Genomic DNA, 20,058 nt, shown 5'->3' with positions numbered 1-20,058 from the left:
AGGCATAACCCTAGCTCCTGAGACAGGGTTGAATGGGAAACTCCTGCTTGGAGGAGGGAAAGACTGACTAGTCCTGCGTTGGAGATAGAGGAGTTACTCGCCACCACCCAGCTGCTGTGAGCAGCTAAGAGGGGTTCTGCTGTAGCTGCCTAATAAGTGGTGAGGAACCATAGATTTCAGACAGGGCTAGTAAAATCCAGAGACCCGGGGAAAGATCTTGAGAAGCTGTACAAAAGGTAGGTGCAACCCAGTGGGAATGGCAGCAAGATTGAAGGAACAGTCCTTGGCTGTCTAAACAGGGTTCCTGGGCTGGAATACAATGGGGAGGGTGGGCATGGGTTGACCTTCTGCAGACCAAGAAGGAATGTATAGACATCAGAAGGAGAGGAGGCCAAGTATTGTGGGCCCCAGACAGAGGTTGAGGGTTCAAAAGCCACTAGACTCTGAGGTTTCCTATTTGGGACCTTTCTTTTAATCTCAAAATTAATCCTAGAGGGCTAGGCCACAGAGAATGAGAGACTGTTGTGGCACCAGAAAAACTACAGGAGGGGCTAAACTGAAAAAAGCCCTGCAACGCCACACTGAAGAGGTGAGAGGTGCAACGACAGATACCAACAGGGTCTGAACCAGACACTAATAACTAGGGTAGTTGTTTTCCTCCACACAGTGCGTTCCTTAACAGCTGCAGTGAAAGGATGCTCCTAAAACCCTCTTCATATGTGTGAGATTTGTAGACAGGCAGTCTATTATCGCTCCTAGTGAACTTAGTTGAACTTGACTTGAGACTCTCTTATCCTTGCACCAGAAGTCTACATCAGAGTGCAGTAAAATTCCCCAGGCTTCATTATTGGATTTCCCTCTCCCCGTCCTACTACCAAACAAGCCACACTGGGTACGTCTACACTGCAATAAATGACCCAAGGCACTGCCACAACTGGCCTGGGTCAGCCGACTCAAGCTCACGGGCTATAAAACTGAGCTGCAGAAATTCAAGTTTGGGCTGAATCATGGGCTCTGGGACCTGCCTCTTCATGGGGTCTCAGAGCCCAGGCTCCAGCCTGATCCCAAATGTCTACACTGCAGTTTTATAGTCCTGCAGCCTGAGCCCCACTTGCCCGAGTCAGCTGACCTGGGCCAGGCATGAGTCTTTTATTGTGGTGTCAACTCACTGGCAATGCTAAAGCATTGCCCTGTCAGCACTTTAGCGTGGCTTATGTAGTTGCAGCACATCGCTGGGAGAGAGCTCTCCCAACGCTCTAAAAACCCCACCCCCACGAGGGGAGTAGCTCCCACTCTCTACTCTGGCACATTACAGCGCTGAAACTTGTTGAAACTTTTTTCACCCCCCTGAGCGAGAAAATTGCAGTGCTGTTAAGTGCCAGCGTGGACAAGCCCTGAGTGTGCTCAGATTCCAGAGGCCTGTTCGTCTCTTGATATGTAGCAGTTAATGCTAATGGAGCTATGTCCCCATGTGTATGCCGGAATAGCAGATGCCTGCATCACAGCACGTGGAGGAAAACTTTTTCCCAGCCATCTGTCATATGCATGAGCACGTGTGTTGCATATTAGGTATGTAAAGGGGCAGTCCTCCTTCCCCAGGCTAGACAAGCTTCGAAACCTAGGATAGTCAGGTGGTCAGGAATGGTGAAAGAGTGAAGAGGGAAAGATTAGCATGTGTCAAATCTCTTGGGGAGCAAATGAGTTGTCTGTGATAACAGAATTGTGGAATATAAGATCCCAGCAAAGCAAAGGAGGTCCGTGTCAACTGGAGTTGAGACTTATAGGAGAAAACTATTAAACCCTTTAGATTTTAAAATCCTTGGGAAACCGACCTCTTTTTTTTTTTTTTTTTTGGTCTTGTACATGCCTATTCACTAAGTGAATTAGGAAAACAAAGGCTCAATGCATGAATTATGAGGTGAAATTCTAAGGCCTGTGTTATCCAGGAGGTCAAATTCAATGATCATAATGATCCCTACTAGTCTTAAAAGTGTATCAGAATTAATGGATTTGTGCTCTTAAATCACGTAGGTGCTTATCAAAATCCCATCCAGGGTCCTTGATTAATAGTTAAGTTCAGTGTAATGTCTGAAACTAACCTGAGAATCTGTTTTAGCTCAAAAAGAAAAGGAGGACTTGTGGCACCTTAGAGACTAACAAATTTATTTGAGCATAAATGCATCTGATGAAGTGAGCTGTAGCTCACGAAAGCTTATGCTCAAATCAATTTGTTAGTCTCTAAGGTGCCACAAGTCCTCCTTTTTTTTTTTTGCAGATACAGACTAACACGGCTGCTACTCTGAAACCTGTTTTAGCTCGTAGCAAGAAAATAATCCCATTTACCCCTCTTTTAAATAATTGATGTATCGTGACGGATCTAAAATACACGTGAAGTGTGGAAATGGCCTGGGGATAGAGAAAAGTATTTTACGTGTCCATCAGGAAAGAATAGCAATGAGGCCGGAAAGGCCTCTGCTGATTCCTGTGAGAACCAATGAGTCGTCAGTCCAATAGGCATCTTTTATCTGGATGAGCCCTAATGCACATTGCCAGGCTCTACATATTAAATACATCCAGCTTTTTTATTTTATTCAGATCAATGCACTTCAAAGCCGTATCTCTCTCCGTGAAGGAAGTCTCTGCTTTATTAATGCCAGGCCTGGTATCACTTTCATTCCTGTCACTATGAAATCAATGTTTATACACTTTCTGCAGGTGACTAAAAGACCAACAGATTGTATGAGCTGCCATCAAATCCAAGACTGGATTGAGGGGAGAAAAAAAAAAAACAGCCTGGAGCTTTTGAACACTGCTGGGTCCCTTTTACAGCTTTGCCTATTAAATTTACGGAATGCTGATTTGCATAAACTTCCCAGTTTGCACTGCTGCCGCCTGCTTTCCTTTGATCTGATGTGGGGGAGTGCCCTCAGCATACATACAAGTATTAGTCTTAACGGGAGCATTCGTGTCAATATTACAAAGCAAGCCTTGGGTTTGCAAAGGCCCCTTTTACTTTAGGGAGATAAAGAATGGAGACAGTGTGCCAGTTCCACAGACCCTTAATATGGAGATGTCTCTGTATTTTCCAAGGATTAACATTGGATTTCTTTGCCCAGCATTGCTGGCTCTCATTGAGCTGTCTCTGGCTTTGCTGATAAGCAGGTTATGATGTGGAAAACCAGCAGTGCCACAGAAGATCTTCCTAACTAATGGACTATAGAGCTCCCAGTGATGCTACCTCTCGCAATTTTATTACAAGTCTCATGATGTTCTGTGCATGTTCCTAAAGCCCCAGCTCCTGTAACTGAGTGATTACGTAACAACCTCAGATTTCATTTTTAAAAAAGTTTCTAGTCTTCGCAAAAAGAAAAGGAGTACTTGTGGCACCTTAGAGACGAACCAGTTTATTTGAGCATTCACGAAAGCTTATGCTCAAATAAATTGGTTAGTCTCTAAGGTGCCACAAGTACTCCTTTTCTTTTTGCGAATACAGACTAACATGGCTGCTACTCTGAAACCTTTCTAGTCTTCATGGCTGAGGAGAGAATCTTGGAAATGTAATCCCCTGTGAACCCAAAGGGCTCCGAAACCAGAAGGCAAATAAGAAATAAGTTTGGATTCTTTGTCTTAAAAAGTAGGCATTTTAAAAAAAAATCTAATGATTTTGATTTTGAGCCCTGACTCATGATTTTTGAAACTCAGGGTTGGTAATACTAGTCACCTAATAGTAATTGCTGGACTCCCAAATGTGTCTTTCTCTATTCCTTCGAAAAGTGGAAAGGCCACATTCTGTGCTCTTCCACGGAAATTCACTCCTGATTTGTATCAGTCTTACAGAGAACAGAACTGGGCCCATTTGGCTGTTTCAAATGTGAATCTATGTTCAACGCTCTGCACTTTGAAAGATGTGTGATGTATTAATAGATGTGGTACCATGAGGGTTGCCAGACAAAGAGCACCACCCCTTTGTGGCAGACCTATGCAAGTGACTCTCTTGATCTCAGATGCAAGGAGGCTGAGGTCCATTGTTTCCTGATCTGAACATTGCTCACTTGAAGTCGTTAGGAGCAGGGTCCTGGATGCAGTCTGACATGAGTCTGTCAGTTCAGTGCCTCCTGCTGGCATTCATAAAAGGCTCAAGGGAACTCTTAACTCACTTAGCAGAAATCAGCCAACTTGCTTCTGTTTCCTCTGGGCTCCAGCTCACCCATAGGGATAGTAAAAGGTGTAAGTGAACATGTTTGTTTTGTTTTGTTTTTAAACACATGTCAAAGTTTAAAGATGGCTTGGATTTTTGCTGCTAAATTATGGAGAAATGGCCTGAGGCAGTTCAGTGCCCAACTCCCTCTGAAATGCTCTGGGGGTTGGTTGCTTAATTCCCTTAATATCCTTTGTAAAAACTAGCCAAAATTTAACTCGATAATAAAGATAATCTGCATCTTTGCATCATATTCTAATTTCATTAGCCCCTTTCTGCTATAATCTTCAATGTCAGCGCATGCAGTTGTTCCTGTTGCCTCTGTTTTTGTTTCCTTCTGTATCTCTGTATATGGCTGGGTGTTCCTGGGTTCTCTTGCTGTCTTTGAGTTTGCCTGACTTTTTCCCCCTTCTGATTTCTTACTCTTTCTCTTTGTTCTTCATTTTTTGCTTTCTTTCCCAGAGGGCAAAATTATTTCCAGGAGTGGGAGGCAGGGGTGGTTTTTGTTTGTTGTTTCAATCTTGGAACTTTCATTCATTTATTTGTAGAGGTTCTCTGCATTTTCCCCTGTAACTTTTGCCCTCAAAGGCCCTGAATTGCAGAGGTCCTCTTACCAACTGAGGAAACACAGTTCTTGACACAGTTCTGTTTTGAACACCAGCGAGAGAGGGTTGGTCAAGAATGAGCTGAAGAGCTCCCGAAACCCTTCTTTCCCTGTCAGCTCCAGATCCCCTTGCATTTCCACTAGTCTCTTGAGCTGCTCCAGTTTTGTGAGTTGTTTGGGGCTTGTCTTCACTTCCACGCTACATCAGTGCAGCTGTGCCAGTGTAGCACGTCTGGTGAAGACACACTATGTCGATGGGAGAGCACTCTCCTATCGATGTAATTACTCCACCTCAATGAGAGGCATAAGCTATGTCAGCAGGAGTGTGTCTCCCACCAACATAGTGTGGTGTTGACACACTTTGTCGATGTAACTTATGTGGCTCGGGGTGTGTTTTTCACACCCTTGAGCAAAGTAAGTTACATTGACTTTAACAATAGTGTAGACCAATGGTTCTCAACCAGGGGTATGTGTACCCCTGGGGGTACGCAGAGGTCTTCCAGGGGGTACATCAACTCATCTAGATATTTGCCTAGTTTTACAACAGGCTACATAGCATAGTCAGTACAAACTAAAATTCCATGTAGACAATAACTTGTTTATACTGCTCTATGTACTATACACTGAAATGTAAGTACAATATTTATATTCCAATTGATTTATTTTATAGTTCTATGGTAAAAATGAGAAAGTGAGCAATTTTTCAGTAATACTGTGCTGTGACATTTATATCTGATTTTGTAAGCAAGTTGTTTTTAAGTGAGGTGAAACTTGGGGGTACACAAGACAAATCAGACTCCTGAAAGGGATACAGTAGTCTGGAAAAGTTGAGAGCCACTGGTGTAGACAAGTCTCTGACTCTTTCCTTTGGTTTTCAGCCTTTCACATAAGGGGAGGAAGTTCGGTCTAGAGGTTAAAACATTGGATGGTGACTGAGGAGAGCTAGATTATACTCCTATCTTTGCCCCTGTTTTCTTCTTTGTAAAGCGAGGGTGATAGCTTCACAACATTCCTGTGAGATAAATTCATTCATGTGTGCAAAGTGTTTTGGGACCTGCAGATGGAAGTCTGTCCAGAACTGAGGTTTGAATCTTTGCCATTCTGACTTCTGGACTTCTGTAGGGCATTCTCTGTGTCAAACCTGTCCTAGCCATAATTGTCAAGCTTTTTACAGCTCCATACCCTAACCCTGCCACTGTTTGGGGGAAGGGGTGTTGATCATAAGCTTAAATTTGTGGTTGTATGCAAATTATTTGCAAAATATGCAAATAATCTCACTAAATAATTTACATAATATGACCAACACATTGATCCTGACTGTTTAGCTCATAGAATATTTGGACCCTGGATATTGTTCCCCCTCCTGCTGAATGCAATCAGTGGAGTTACACAAAGACCAAATGGGGCTTGTGAACTCGTCATGGATGTTGCACGTTGACTTCAGCTGAGGTTGTGGTTAGGAGCTGCAGGATGTGTTGGCCCAGTGAAAATGAAGCCCCTGTTCTGATGTACATGTCTGTAGAGCTAAAGAACAAAGGTGCGTACGTACAGGGTGGGTGTAATGCAGAATAGATTGTTTTTGATGTTTTCCGGTAAGCAGGGTGCTTGTTGGCCTTTTACTTATGTATTCAATTACTGATCTTTCTTTCATCTTAGATAAACCCTTCTCTGTAGCTGGACTAGTGGTAATCAATATATTGGTAAGGCAGAGCTACAATTACCTTAATTTAAAAAAATGGATTTCAATTACTTTGTTAATTATGCTAACCTAAGGCTGATGAAAATATCCCCTCATGGTACACTCTTTTCCTAAGGGTTTCGTAAAGAAACGAGCACACCTTTTGTCATTTCCCCCCCACACACACTTTTACAGATGGAGTTGGAGGTCAAATCCTTCCTGAATTTCTAGAATCTTGGTCAGCAACCTTCCTGCCACAGTGGGGTTATCTTCCTTTGGAATTTATCAACAATACATTGATTTTGGAGGGTTCAGTCAGTGGCACAGAGGCAGCCCCAGAGCACCGTCTCCACAGAACTCCAAGCCCACGCCAGTCCATGGAGAAGGAGACGAGTAAATGAGTCCAATCTATGTCTTCCATGTGGCAGTACAGAATAACTAATTTCTATTCCTTTTCCTTGCTTTCCAGTGCCAGTATGCACCACTGCATCTCTGTTCCTGGATGACACACGCTTTCTGTAGTGTAGGATACTTGTATTTATTATTTTAAATTATTTCACTCTGTTTTGTTATTTCCTGTTGTTGATCCATACAGATTAGTTAATATTACTTTGTCCCTTGCTTAGAAGATGTCAGGCTTGTAGAGGAGGTAAGAACTATACAAGCACCAAATAGTGGGTAAAAATTTCAAATGTGGAGCTGCAAGTTTCATGGGACTTTGGTTCTTAAGTCACTTAAGTGCTTTCAAAAATTTTACCCATCATGATTATTACCAATAGCCACAGGCTCCCTCTAATGGCTGATAGCCATAATGGCAGGAAATGAATGCTTTAGCAGTGGAACAGCGGACAACTTCCCAAAAAGCTGCACGAAAGATATAAAATGGTATATTACTGTGTGTGTCACTGTTGATATTGAAGTTAGATTTCTGCTAACCCTCCACTGTTTGCCACCTGATGCCAAATACTCCAAGCAAATGTACCAAATTATGGCATTATGCTGTGATTGGACTCTGTCTATATGTGAACTGCACACCACTATAACCAACGCTAAACTTGGACCTTGGTGGTCTGCAGACAGAAACTCTGCTTAAATGTCCCTCGTACTAGAATGTGGGTATCACAGAATCATAGAATATCAGGGTTGGAAGGAACCTCAGGAGGTCATCTAGTCCAACCCCCTGCTCAAAGCAGGACCAATTCCCAATTAAATCATCCCAGCCAGGGCTTTGTCAAGCCTGATCTTAAAAACTTCTAAGGAAGGAGATTCCACCACCTCCCTAGGTAACCCATTCCAGTGTTTCACCACACTCCTAGTGAAAAAGCTTTTCCTAATATCCAACCTAAACCTCCCCAGCTGCAACTTGAGACCATTACTCCTTGTTCTGTCATCTGCTACCACTGAGAACAGTCTAGATCCATCCTCTTTGGAACCCCCTTTCAGGTAGTTGAAAGCAGCTATCAAATCCCCCCTCATTCTTCTCTTCCGCAGACTAAACAATCCCAGTTCCCTCAGCCTCTCCTCATAAGTCATGTGCTCCAGCCCCCTAATCATTTTTGTTGCCCTCCGCTGGACTCTTTCCAATTTTTCCACATCCTTCTTGTAGTGTGGGGCCCAAAACTGGATAAAGTACTCCAGATGAGGCCTCACCAATGTCGAATAGAGGGGAATGATCACATCCCTTGATCTGCTGGCAATGCCCCTACGTATACATCCCAAAATGCCATTGGCCTTCTTGGCAACAAGGGCACACTGTTGACTCATATCCAGCTTCTCGTCCACTGTAACCCCTAGGTCCTTTTCTGCAGAACTGCTGCCTAGCCATTCGGTCCCGAGTCTGTAGCGGTGCATGGGATTCTTCCGTCCTAAGTGCAGGACTCTGCACTTGTCCTTGTTGAACCTCATCAGATTTCTTTTGGCCCAATCCTCTAATTTGTCTAGGGCCCTATCCCTACCCTCCAGCGTACCTACCTCTCCTCCCAGTTTAGTGTCATATGCAAACTTGCTGAGGGTGCAATTCATACCATCCTCCAGATCCATTTATGAAGATATTGAACAAAACCGGCCTGAGGACTGACCCTTGGGGCACTCCACTTTGATACTGACTGCCAACTAGACATAGAGCCATTGATCACAACCCGTTGAGCCCAACAATCTAGCCAACTTTCTATCCACCTTATAGTCCATTCATCCAGCCCATACTTCTTTAACTTGCTGGCAAGAATACTGTGGGAGACCGTGTCAAAAGCTTTGCTAAAGTCAAGGAGCAACACGTCCACTGCTTTCCCCTCATCCACAGAGCCAGTTATCTCGTCATAGAAGGCAATTAGATTAGACTTGCCCTTGGTGAATCCATGCTGACTGTTCCTGATCACTTTCCTCTTCTCTAAGTGCTTCAGAATTGATTCCTTGAGGACCTGCTCCAATGATTTTTTTCCAGGGACTGAGGTGAAGCTGATTGGCCTGTAGTTCCCTGGATCCTCCTTCTTCCCTTTTTTAAAGATGGGCACTACATTAGCCTTTTTCCAGTCGTCTGGGACTTCCCCCGATCGCCATGAGTTTTCAAAGATAATGGCCAATGGCTCTGCAATCACATCCGCCAACTCCTTTAGCACTCTCGGATGCAGCACATCCAGCCCCATGGAATTGTGCTCATCCAGCTTTTCTAAATAGTCCCGAACCACTTCTTTCTCCACAGAGGGCTGGTCACCTCCTCCCCATGCTGTGCTGCCCAGTGCAGTAGTCTGGGAGCTGACCTTGTTCGTGAAGACAGAGGCAAAAAAAGCATTGAGTACATTAGCTTTTTCCACATCCTCTGACACTAGGTTGCCTCCCTCATTCAGTAAGGGGCCCACACTTTTCTTGACTTTCTTCTTGTTGCTAACATACCTGAAGAAACCCTTCTTGTTACTCTTAACATCTCTTGCTAGCTGCAACTCCAGGTGGGACTTGGCCTTCCTGATTTCACTCCTGCATCCCCAAGCAATATTTGTATACTCTTCCCTGGTCATTTGTCCAATCTTCCACTTCTTGTAAGCTTCTTTTTTGTGTTCAAGATCAACAAGGATTTCACTGTTAAGCCAAGCTGGTCGCCTGCCATATTTACTATTCTTTTTACACATCGGGATGGCTTGTCCCTGTAACCTCAATAAGGATTCTTTAAAATACAGCCAGCTCTCCTGGACTCCTTTCCCCCTCATGTTATTCTCCCAGGGGATCCTGCCCATCAGTTCTCTGAGGGAGTCAAAGTCTGCTTTTCTGAAGTCGAGAGTGCATATTCTGCTGCTCTCCTTTCTTCCCTGTGTCAGGATCCTGAACTCGACCTCGACCATCTCATGGTCACTGCCTCCCAGGTTCCCATCCACTTTTGCTTCCCCTACTAATTCTTCCTGGTTTGTGAGCAGCAGGTCAAGAAGAGCTCTGCCCCTAGTTGGTTCCTCCAGCACTTGCACCAGGAAATTGTCCCCTACATTTTTCAAAAACTTCCTGTATTGTCTGTGCACCGCTGTATTGCTCTCCCAGCAGATATCAGGGTGATTGAAGACTCCCATGAGAACCAGGGCCTGCGATCTAGTAACTTCCATTAGTTGCTGGAAGAAAGCCTCGTCCACCTCATCCCCCGGTCTGGTGGTCTATAGCAGACTCCCACCACGACATCACCCTTGTTGCTCACACTTCTAAACTTAATCCAGAGACTCTGAGGTTTTTCTGCAGTTTCATACTTGAGCTCTGAGCAGTCATACTGCTCCCTTACATACAATGCAACTTCCCCACCTTTTCTACCCTGCCTGTCCTTCCTGAACAGTTTATATCCATCCATGACAGTACTCCAGTCATGTGAGTTATCCCACCAAGTCTCTGTTATTCCAATCACATCATAATTCCTTGACTGTGCCAGGACTTCCAGTTCTCCCTGCTTGTTTCCCAGGCTTCTTGCATTTGTGTATAGGCACTTGAGATAACTTGCTGATCGTCCCTCTTTCTCAGTATGAGGCAGGAGCCCTCCCCTCTCGCGAGCTCCTGCCTCATACTGAGAAAGAGGGGCGATCAGCGAGTTATCTACATGAATGTGTCATGTAGAGTAGTTATATATTTATTCCATTTCTCTTTCTGTATTATGCAGAGAAATGACATATGCACCTCCCCCAGGAGAGGCCTGTGCAATGCCCTTCTATTAAGCTACCCTTACTCTTCAAGAAAGCCTTCACTCACCATTCTGCCATTGTGGTTACCACCGGAGATAACATCTTTGCTAATACAGAGATTTGTTGTTATTATTGTGGTCAGGACAGTGGCAGTCAGAAGGTTAAATCTGAACCATGGGGTGGAATGGTTCCATTTTACTAGATGTGAAAGCTGTGAGGCTGATCTGTAATAATTTAAGCATACTGTATGTGACCTGATTATGGTGTGTGTGTGTGTGTGTGTGTGTAACTATATTAAATTACTGGAATATTTACCATATGCATATGTTGATTTAGTTCCATAGCAGGGTGGTTAGGAAATTAGCAGGAAGGCAAGATAATATTTCTCGATAAGTAACCTCCCAGTAAACAAGGCAGGGGTCATTAAGGAGCAATACTTGAGCTATTAGCTGGAAGCTCCTTCCAGTCACCAGTAAAGATACAAGGCTTATTTTGCCAAGGATGGGAACCAGAATATCAAAAGGCCACTAATTGGTTAAAAATCACCATCAAGAGAAAGGGAAAGGCAGTTGTCAGGGTCTGTTTGAAAGGAAGAGGCTTATACAGACACAGGCCCTACAGAAGGGGTCTGAAGCAGCTGGGCCTTTATAACCTTCCTGGGGACGGTAAACCTTAGTAAGATAGATGTGCACAGGCTGTTCTGTTTTTAAATCCTTTCTCGGATGCTGTGTTCCTGCTACTAAGTTCTTACCTTTAAGAATGCTATCTAGCCACTGTATTAACTGCTGGTCACATCTCCCGAAAAGAAGACTTGCAGGTGCCAAGCCCAGTTGGACCTGTAGGGAAATCACAGTTGGTACATGGCAGGGGAAGAGGGTAGCCTGAGGCCTGGTCTAAGAGTTGGAGAATTGCAGGATTCCAGGGAAATAAAGGCTTGAGGCCTAAGACCTGAGGGGTGCACACAGAGAGACTTGAGAGGAGTCCAAGGTGCTTCTATACCTGTAACTGTGACACTAGGAATGGCCCCCACTGATTCAAAAAGCCGCCATCACTTTCACTGCTCCAGACATCTGCTGTAATAAATGTCCTTGTGTTACCTGTTACTGGTATCCAAGACATAAACATGATTGACTACCATTATGTTGCTATTGTATCTTTTTTGTTTCCCTGCTCATTCCCTGCTATGCCTAGACAAGACCCAAAGTTGTATGCTGTGTTAGCAGAGAAGGGGGCCTTGCAGAGTCCCTGTGAAAATCCTATTCCCTGGCCCCAGTGTCTCCAGTTGTGAAATAGTGAAGTGATTCCACTAAGTCATGTGGCATTAGTTTGCTCTGAAATCTTGGATGCATTTTCCATAAATAACAAGACAGTTTAGTGGCTCAGAAAAAAATCCAGGTGTCTAAATTTCTCCTTGTTCATTTACCTGATTGGAGAAGATCCGCAGAGTAATACATCTTATTCCTAAAAGAAGCATTTAAATCTAGAGGACCAAGTTTGCAAAGCAGCCTCAATTTAGCCTTTTAAAAATTGTGCTTCCAATTTTGTGTATGCCCCTGAAGTGAACTAGCCAATCAGATAATGTGAGGATATCTCTAGTTAGCTACCTAATATTCATCAAGCCCAAAATCTAGATATGGGGGACACACAAAATTGCATATACAGAGCCAAGTACAGAAAAACTGAAACTGTACTTGAAAACTGGTTTTGGAGTGTCACACGAGCCTTGCTCCAGGATTTTTTGTCCCACTAATGGTTGTGTTTAGAATGTTTGCTTCTCAAAATTCAGAGTCCCTTTAACAAGCCAGCAACAAACAGGGTCTTTTTAGCCAATCCATTTGCTGAAATTCCAAAGTATCCGATATTTGTCTCAGTTCTCTTGCCTCAGAATAGACTCAGATTGCTAGCTGGAATGAAAAGCATTTTTCTTCTCCATGGTGAACAATGTGGTAGAAATAGCCAAATGTATTATGGGACTCTTTTTTTCTTCTTCTTCTTCTTCTTCTTCTTCCAACTTCCTCTGAAACACTAGCTACTGGGACACTAAATCAATAGACACAGCTATTTTTAGAGCCCTGCACAGACACAAAAATTTGTATCTGCATCTGATCCACGGATATAAAGTGGATATCCACCGATTTGCAGGGCTCTAGCTATTTTAATCTTTTTGTTGTGACTGGAGGAGGAGCTGTGTACAATTCAGTAACACTTGGGGGCAGGAAAAGGCCATGAAGCCTACCTACTTCTACCCACTTGGCCAATGTGCCTTGCTAGCAAGTTGGTGTAGGATACCCTGCATATAAAGTAATAACCCTTCTCCACTTACACAAGTGTTGACTAAGCTTTAGGCCTTAGGATGTTCTTTAAAGGCTCAGTGAGTTGTTCTAATGTGAAACAATTTATCTGCATCTCACAAAAGTGTCTCTTGTTCTCCCACAGGAAAAAAGGTCTATTTGTATTTCTTCCTCAAACACGATTTCAAGGGTGACAGCATCTCTCTGGCTAAGCTATAGTGACTCCAAAAGCCCCTCTAGACTGTGGAATACAGTTATTTAGTCTCACTCGCATTGTGGAGAAGTTCTCCATCCTGAGCTTCAGCAATGAATTTCCTCCGAAGGCGCCTCTCAGACAGTAGTTTTGTGGCCAACTTGCCCAATGGCTATATGATGGATCTTCAGCGTCCTGATAACTCCACTAGCTCTCCAGGTTCTCCAGCAACTGAGAGGAAGCAACAGCAGCAACCATCTCAGCCATCACCCTCTTCCTCTTCTGGAACCAATATCTTCAGTTCCATCTCCAGTGCCATGAAGCAGACCACACAAGCAGCTGCAGGACTCATGGAGCACTCGGCAAGCCCCACTCCTGTGGCTCAGAAACCCAAGATCCTTTTGGTGATTGACGATGCTCACACAGATTGGTAAGCACACACGTCTACTGGCTGCTTTAATGACAGCAGTATTACTGGGGTGTAGGAGGCTGTGTGGCTTGGGAGATCAGCAATAGGATATAGAGAAATTTGTGTCTAAGTCACCTGTCCGTGTCAGTGGTGACCAAGGTCTGGTTGTTCGGTGGCCTGCACAACATGAATGTGTCGGTTTCTTCAGTTCTCAGTGTCGTCAGATGTTCGGCTGCATGTGTGTGTGTGTTCTCTCTGTGTGCTGTCCCAGCTCTGTGCAGACAGCTGGCACAGCAGACCTCGAGCGAACAGCCCAATGACCACAAGATCCATTAAGGTATGAAGGCACCCAGCCAGGTTTATTGGCAGTGAAGCACGGTCCTAGCTCCCTGGATCAATGTCTAGAGTTACACTAGCACATGTGTGCCCATGACAGTGGACGCAGCTCAGTCAGTGGCAGGACTTTTCACTGACCCCTCGGCTGGCCAAAGACACTCCCTCTGAGATACATCTTTATACACCAACAAGTTACACATTGCCTCTGACGTATCAGGGTGCCACCCTCTGACGTATTAGGGTGCCACCCATTGCCTCGTACATGTTGGTTTGATCAAAACATCTCTGTCCATCATGCTGTCATCCTGACCTTATCTTTAGGATGGGTCAGTGTGTTCCTGTTATGTTTGGGGAATGTGCTGGTATCGAGGTGTTCTGGTACCACCTTTCTGGAATGTGTTTGCATATATCTTCTTGTGCCTAGCACTACTTAGGAATGTGTGTTTCTGCAGTATTAGCCCTGTTCTTGCCAGATTCTGTGAGCAGGGCCTGCCTCTTGCTCACAACTTAACTTTGCTTTATATCAGCAAAGGTTTGGCTACGTTAGCCCAGGCCGGAGGCCTCATACCAAGCCTCTGATACATGGGCTTATGTTTCAGGCCCTCTTCCTACTGTATTCAGAGAAAAATGTCCTTTGGCACTAATTAGCAAACTTGTTGACAGTCTCAGAAGAGATGTCTGTGCTCAGCAGATTGAATTCCTCTTTCACTCCTAGACCTGGTCTCTGCAGGCACATTGTGTAAAGGTATAAAGGCACATTGTGGTGTGGTTTGGCAGGCATGCACAACACCATTGTGTTTGCTATACCTGTTCTATAAATAAAGAGAAGACCTCTGTCTCTAGGGCTGTCAATCCAGTGCCTTTCACAACATCTACATTCACCAAAAAGTAATTAAAATAGTAAAAACAGACAGACTACTACAAGTGATAATCCCCTCCCTTGCTAATCGTGATAGCAAACAGCAAAACGTTCAGAGGTTTAGCTAAGCCTCCAAAGGATATGCTTATGCAAACATGGTTTGCTGGAAATGTTATTAGAAAGGGCTTTTTTTGTGAGATTTGCCAAGACAGAACACTTTTTCCAGAAGTCTTGGAAGACACCTGAATCCTTCCGAAATTCAGGGGAGCTGGCCTATTTGATTGGAGGACATCTCCTTGAAAGTTGGCTAATCTGCAAAGCCTGCCAGCATCCATTTTTACTGTTCTGTCCTATAAAGGTTTTTAGACCACACACATCACCATAATATCTGAGCACCATTCAGTAGTACATTAAGCTGTGTGACTACACATTTGTTCCAAGGCCCTGAGAAGCTGTGTTTTTATCACCTCCATCGCTCTCTCAGTGCCTGTCTGCCTTGGGCAAGCTGGCCAGGAGATCCAGAGGGAGGAAACCCAGAGTGTGGCCTGCTTCTTGGTACTAGCCTTCAGGAAGTCATCAAACATCTGCCACTGCCAGTCGGCCTCGGCAGCTGCCAGGGAGCTCTTCACTGCCCTCTGGTTTTGGAGACTCCCTTACAGGAGAAGAGAATATAACCCTGGGGAACACGTGAGTATTTGGGTTACCCAGATTTTGGTTATATGGGATTGTGTTGTACTTGCTCACTTCAGCCTCATCAGGAACGTTGTAAATGGCCTTTCCTGCAATATTTAATTATCTCCCCACTACCTCCCACCCTTTGTTTCCCAGCTGAAACCTGGAAGTGATGGTCAAAGATTAAATTGCTTTTGCTTTCTTGTTCTTCATCCTCCTCAGTGTCCAGCCTACCCCTGGGCACTGCAAGGGCCATTGCTGAGGGAATGGTTCCACTCTGTCACACCAGCAACTCCAAACTCTTTTCAGAACTGGAGCTAGGTAAATAAGAACATTATCTGAGAAAGAAAGAGGGATAAAGGGGTTCTCCAACTAACCCAGGCAATCACTTCAGCAAGAGAAAACAGAAGAAGTGGTTGTATATTTCCAACAATGGTGGAAATTTTAAATGCCAGCAATAAAGATTGCACAAAATTCCTTCAAGATCATTTTACATTCAACTCCAGTTAAAGAAATATCTCATTACCTACGTTCCATCTAAATGGCCTCAGATAAAGAGCTTACCTCTAAAACAGGGGTGGGCAAACCTTTTGGCCTGAGGGCCACATCTGTGTGTGAAAATTGTGTGAATGTTCATGAATGCTCATGACATTGGGGATTGGGGTGCGGCAGGGGGTGAAGGCTCCGGCTGGGGGTGTGGCTGAGGATGAGGGGTTTGAGGTGCAGGAGGGTGCTCTGCACTGGGACTGAGGGGTTTAGAGGGTGGGAGGGGGATCAGGGCTGGAGCAGGGGGTTGGGGAATAGGAGAAGGTCGGGGTGCAGGCTCCAGATGGCGCTTACCTCAAGTAGCTCCCAGAAGCAGCGGCATGTCCCCTTCTCCAGCTCCTACACAAAGGCGTGGCCAGGGGGCTCTGCGTGCTGCCCCGTCCGCAGGAACCACCCTTGCAGCTCCCATTGGCCACAGTTCCTGGCCAATGGGAGCTGAAGAGCTGGTGCTTGAGATGGGGGCAGCATGCAGTGCAGAGCCCCCTGGCAGTCCCTCTGCATAGGGGCTGGAGAGGGGACATGCCGCTGCTTCCGGGAGCCACACGGAACCACAGCACGTGCGGAGCGAGGCAAGCCCCTAACCCTGCTTCTGGGTGGGAGCTTGAGGGCCGGATTAAAAGGTCTGATGGGCCAGACGCAGCCCACGGGCCGTAGTTTGCCCACCCATGTTCTAAAACTAGGTTTCTCTAACAGCAAAACTGTCTTTGAGTGAAATGTGTCTTTGCTCCCTAGAACCTGTCAGATTTCAATTGTGTCATGTTTCATCGACAGATGACCATTTCAAGATTTTCCCTTAAAGCCCTGTCAAAATAAATATTGTTTGCAGTATTGTTGTAACCATGTTGGTCCAAGGATCTTAGAGAGACAAGGTGACTGAGCTAATATCTTTTATTGGACCAAACTTCTATTCATGAGGGAAACAAGCTTTTGAATTTACACAGATTTGGGGACCTGAAGAAGAGCTTTTGTGTAAGCTCAAAAGCATCTCTCTTTCACCAACAAAATATAGATTAGCTGTTCCTTGAGTCATCCTCTGGTTAAAAGTTAGAGAACTACATTCAGGTTACAATTCCCTTTTTTCCTGTTACAAAATACATAATGATTTTGATTTAAAATGCCCTCCTTGTGAGAGGAGATCTCCCTTACTTTAATTGGTCTTTTCCTCATCTATACCATCCTTGAAAGCGGAGAGGAAAACTTGCCTAGTGGCTAAAGAACACATCTGGGAGCTGAGGCACATTGGCTTACATTCTTGGCTCTGCCACAAACTTGTTGTTTTAACTCACCCGAGGTACGTTACTTACCTTCACTGTGCCTCATTTTCCTTATCTGTAAAATGCGAATAAAAATACTGAGCTGGCTGGAGCAGAGCATGTTGCCGCTGGGCTGATGGGGAGGAGGAGGCATCTGTGGCTAAGTCTCCTTTCAGTTTCTCAGATCCTGGAGCTACCTGCAAGCTGAATCTATCTAAGGATTCTGCTAACTTGTAAGGACACTGTGGTCCAGCCCTGCTTCCCATTGTGCACCTTCGCCACCAAAAGAAGCAGGTAGTGAGGAGGCTGCTCTGGCCCCATTTCTGCCACATCCTCTGTGCTGGGTTGTTTGAGGAAGCAGGTGCCATGAAACCAATCACACTGACTTTCCTCCTCGTGGGAATCCCTAGCTGCCCCTCAGGGGCAGCTTTCTGGCTGCTTTGTGACGCTCGGGAAATACCTACAACAACCTTTTTTATTTTAGGTATATCTGTAGCCCCCATTACCCTTGTATGGGAGACCCACGACAGCCCTCTGAGATGGAGCAGGACTATCATCCCCATTATGCAGAGAGACTGTGACTTGCCCAAGGTCACTCAGGAAATCTGAAGCAAAGCCCAGGTCTGCTGAGTCCTAGAGTAGCACCCTAACCACAGGACCATTCCTGAAGGGCTCAAATGCTGGCTTTACCTCTGGTCCCCTTGTTATAAATGTAAACCAAGATCTTGGGTGTAATGGCCTTCATTAGTCTCCACTTATTTCCCAGCAGACATGAGTGCATTACAGACCCATCATTAACAGCATGGCTTGTTTCTGCCTCAAAAGAGGGGATTCGTTACAAAGCAAGGACTGCCCTCCTCTCCCTTACTCTATCCTCCCCTTCCCAGGGTAATGGGCTTGGAGTTTGCATCAAGGTGGAGGTGTAGCAACTGAGGCCAGTAACTAATACAGGATCCTTCATCCAACCTGAAACGAGAGTGAAAACGAGTGGAATTTTCCCCATGAAAACTGGCCTTTTAACATAGTAGGAAAGTCTCTGGTAGGATGGCAACTGCATCTAGTGTTTGTGCGAATCTAGCAAAACCAGGGCTTTGCTGGCTACCATTTCTATAAGAGGTGATTCTCCCCCCCACACACACACGCACTTGGCACTGCTGCCTTCTGTTTTAGCTGGTATTTTCTTACTTATTTACTACCTTGATGCACCTGCTGGTTTTTCTCAAGTGTAACAATAAACTCAATAGCTGAGTCACTGGCTTGTGCTAAACTTCCCTGCAGTATAAAGGAGACACCACCAGGGGGTAGTCCATTACCACATCATCCATCTAGCTCTCTGTTGGACCCGTTCACATGTCTAATACACCGTGCTACCATCTGGGGCCTAGGGGCCAGTCTGCTGCTTAGTCCTAGCAGTGTAATCAAAGAGGAAGGTGTGGCACTAAGCCCATATTCTTCATAGAGAGATTGTATGGCACAACTAAGATATGTTTTGTGCAAAAATGGGTCATGTGAGATATCATTGGAAAGGTTATGATTGACTAAATGTGATTATCCTATTAGTATATATGTATCATTTCTGTATCTGAAGTTAGGAATATTGACTATGTATCAATTGCAAAAGTGTTTGCACCTGGGGAACACCCACTAGACAAAATACAATCAGTCTGGCTGCTTAGTCAATAAATCAATAGGGAGAACAATAGGTCTTTGAAGATGCTAATCTCCCACCTTCCTGAGAAGCTTCCTGCATGCTGCTTTGACACTGCAGGGTCGTGTGATCATGTCACCTGGTACTGGATACCATATTGGACTGTTGGTATTTTTCCACTAGTAGGGGGTGGGGATCAAACTGGGAAACAAAGGATTCCTGCCATATGTAAATCCTATTTTGGCTGGGGAGTGAATTAATCAGGGTTGGTTCTTCACTGGATACACCCCCACCCCAAAGATGACTGCTCAAAACACCTAAAACTGAACTGGGGAAGAGCTGGACCAGGCTAGAAGGGAATATCTGGAATTCTAAGCTGCAAGCAAAAGAAGTTTCCACAATATTCCTCAAATGTAAGTGGGTCTTTATAAAATATAGTAAGATTTGTGCCTTGCCTGGAAGCATTTACAGTAAGAGGGCTAGCTTCTAATCTTATTCACGTGGGTGAATGAAGGCAATAGTGTCACTCAGGATTTACACAGGTATAATTGAGATCAGAATCTGGTCCAATGACCACAACACTGAAAGACAATGTTGATTAGGCCCTATTCTGATCTCAGTTAAACTGCTGTACTTTCTGAGGAACCGATTTCTTCTTCCTAGTATCAATCTGATGAAATACCAGCTCAGACTGCCCCACCTGAGCAGCAGTGTTTGCCTTGAGAAAAGATGACTGGGGATTGTGGCTGGCCACTCTGGTTGCCTCACACATGGAACTAGTCCCAGAATCTTCGGAGTGAACAATAACCTATTGTTACCGTTTTGTTCATTTCATTTTTGAAGAGGTATCAGATTTAAAACCTTTTCCAACCCCTCTTTGCCTGCCAAAATAGCTGACTCTGCAGCATTTTTGTGTTGATAAATGGTCCTTTCCTTCCTCCTCCCTCGCGCTGGAAGAGTTAACTGGACCAGAAAACAGTCACTAGAAATAAGTAACAACAAGTGAAGAGCTATCAATATTTTAACATGGGACTGCCACAAAACTTTCCCCCATAGCCTGTGACAAACCCCATGTAATGAGGCCTCATTGTTTGCAGACAGGAAGGGTGGGAGATTGAGGAACCTGTCCACTGATTTCCCTTTTTAAAAACAAAAACACTTTCTTGTAACCCAAGAAGGTGGCAATATAGCTGGATAGGCAACTTATTTGTATTGCAGAGCACCTA

At 44.7% G+C, this 20,058-nt stretch overlaps 1 protein-coding gene across 3 annotated transcripts in view; it reads left to right on the top strand.

Moving 5' to 3' along the window:
- SYN3 (synapsin III) overlaps window positions 1–20,058 on the top strand; it is a 279,590-nt gene that overhangs the window by 14,051 nt on the left and 245,481 nt on the right. For all 3 annotated transcript variants that reach the window (XM_073324725.2, XM_073324735.2, XM_073324744.2), the window contains exon 2: window positions 13,062–13,539. In XM_073324725.2, the coding sequence (XP_073180826.1) occupies window positions 13,223–13,539 (317 nt within the window). In that variant the 5' untranslated portion in view covers window positions 13,062–13,222. The remainder of the gene's footprint in view (window positions 1–13,061; window positions 13,540–20,058) is intronic.

This window comes from Lepidochelys kempii, chromosome 1 (genome assembly GCF_965140285.1).
Source record: "Lepidochelys kempii isolate rLepKem1 chromosome 1, rLepKem1.hap1, whole genome shotgun sequence".
NCBI lineage: Eukaryota > Metazoa > Chordata > Testudines > Cheloniidae > Lepidochelys > Lepidochelys kempii.
The sequence above is the reverse complement of the archived record's forward strand: the minus strand, read 5'-3'. Positions and strand labels throughout refer to the sequence as shown.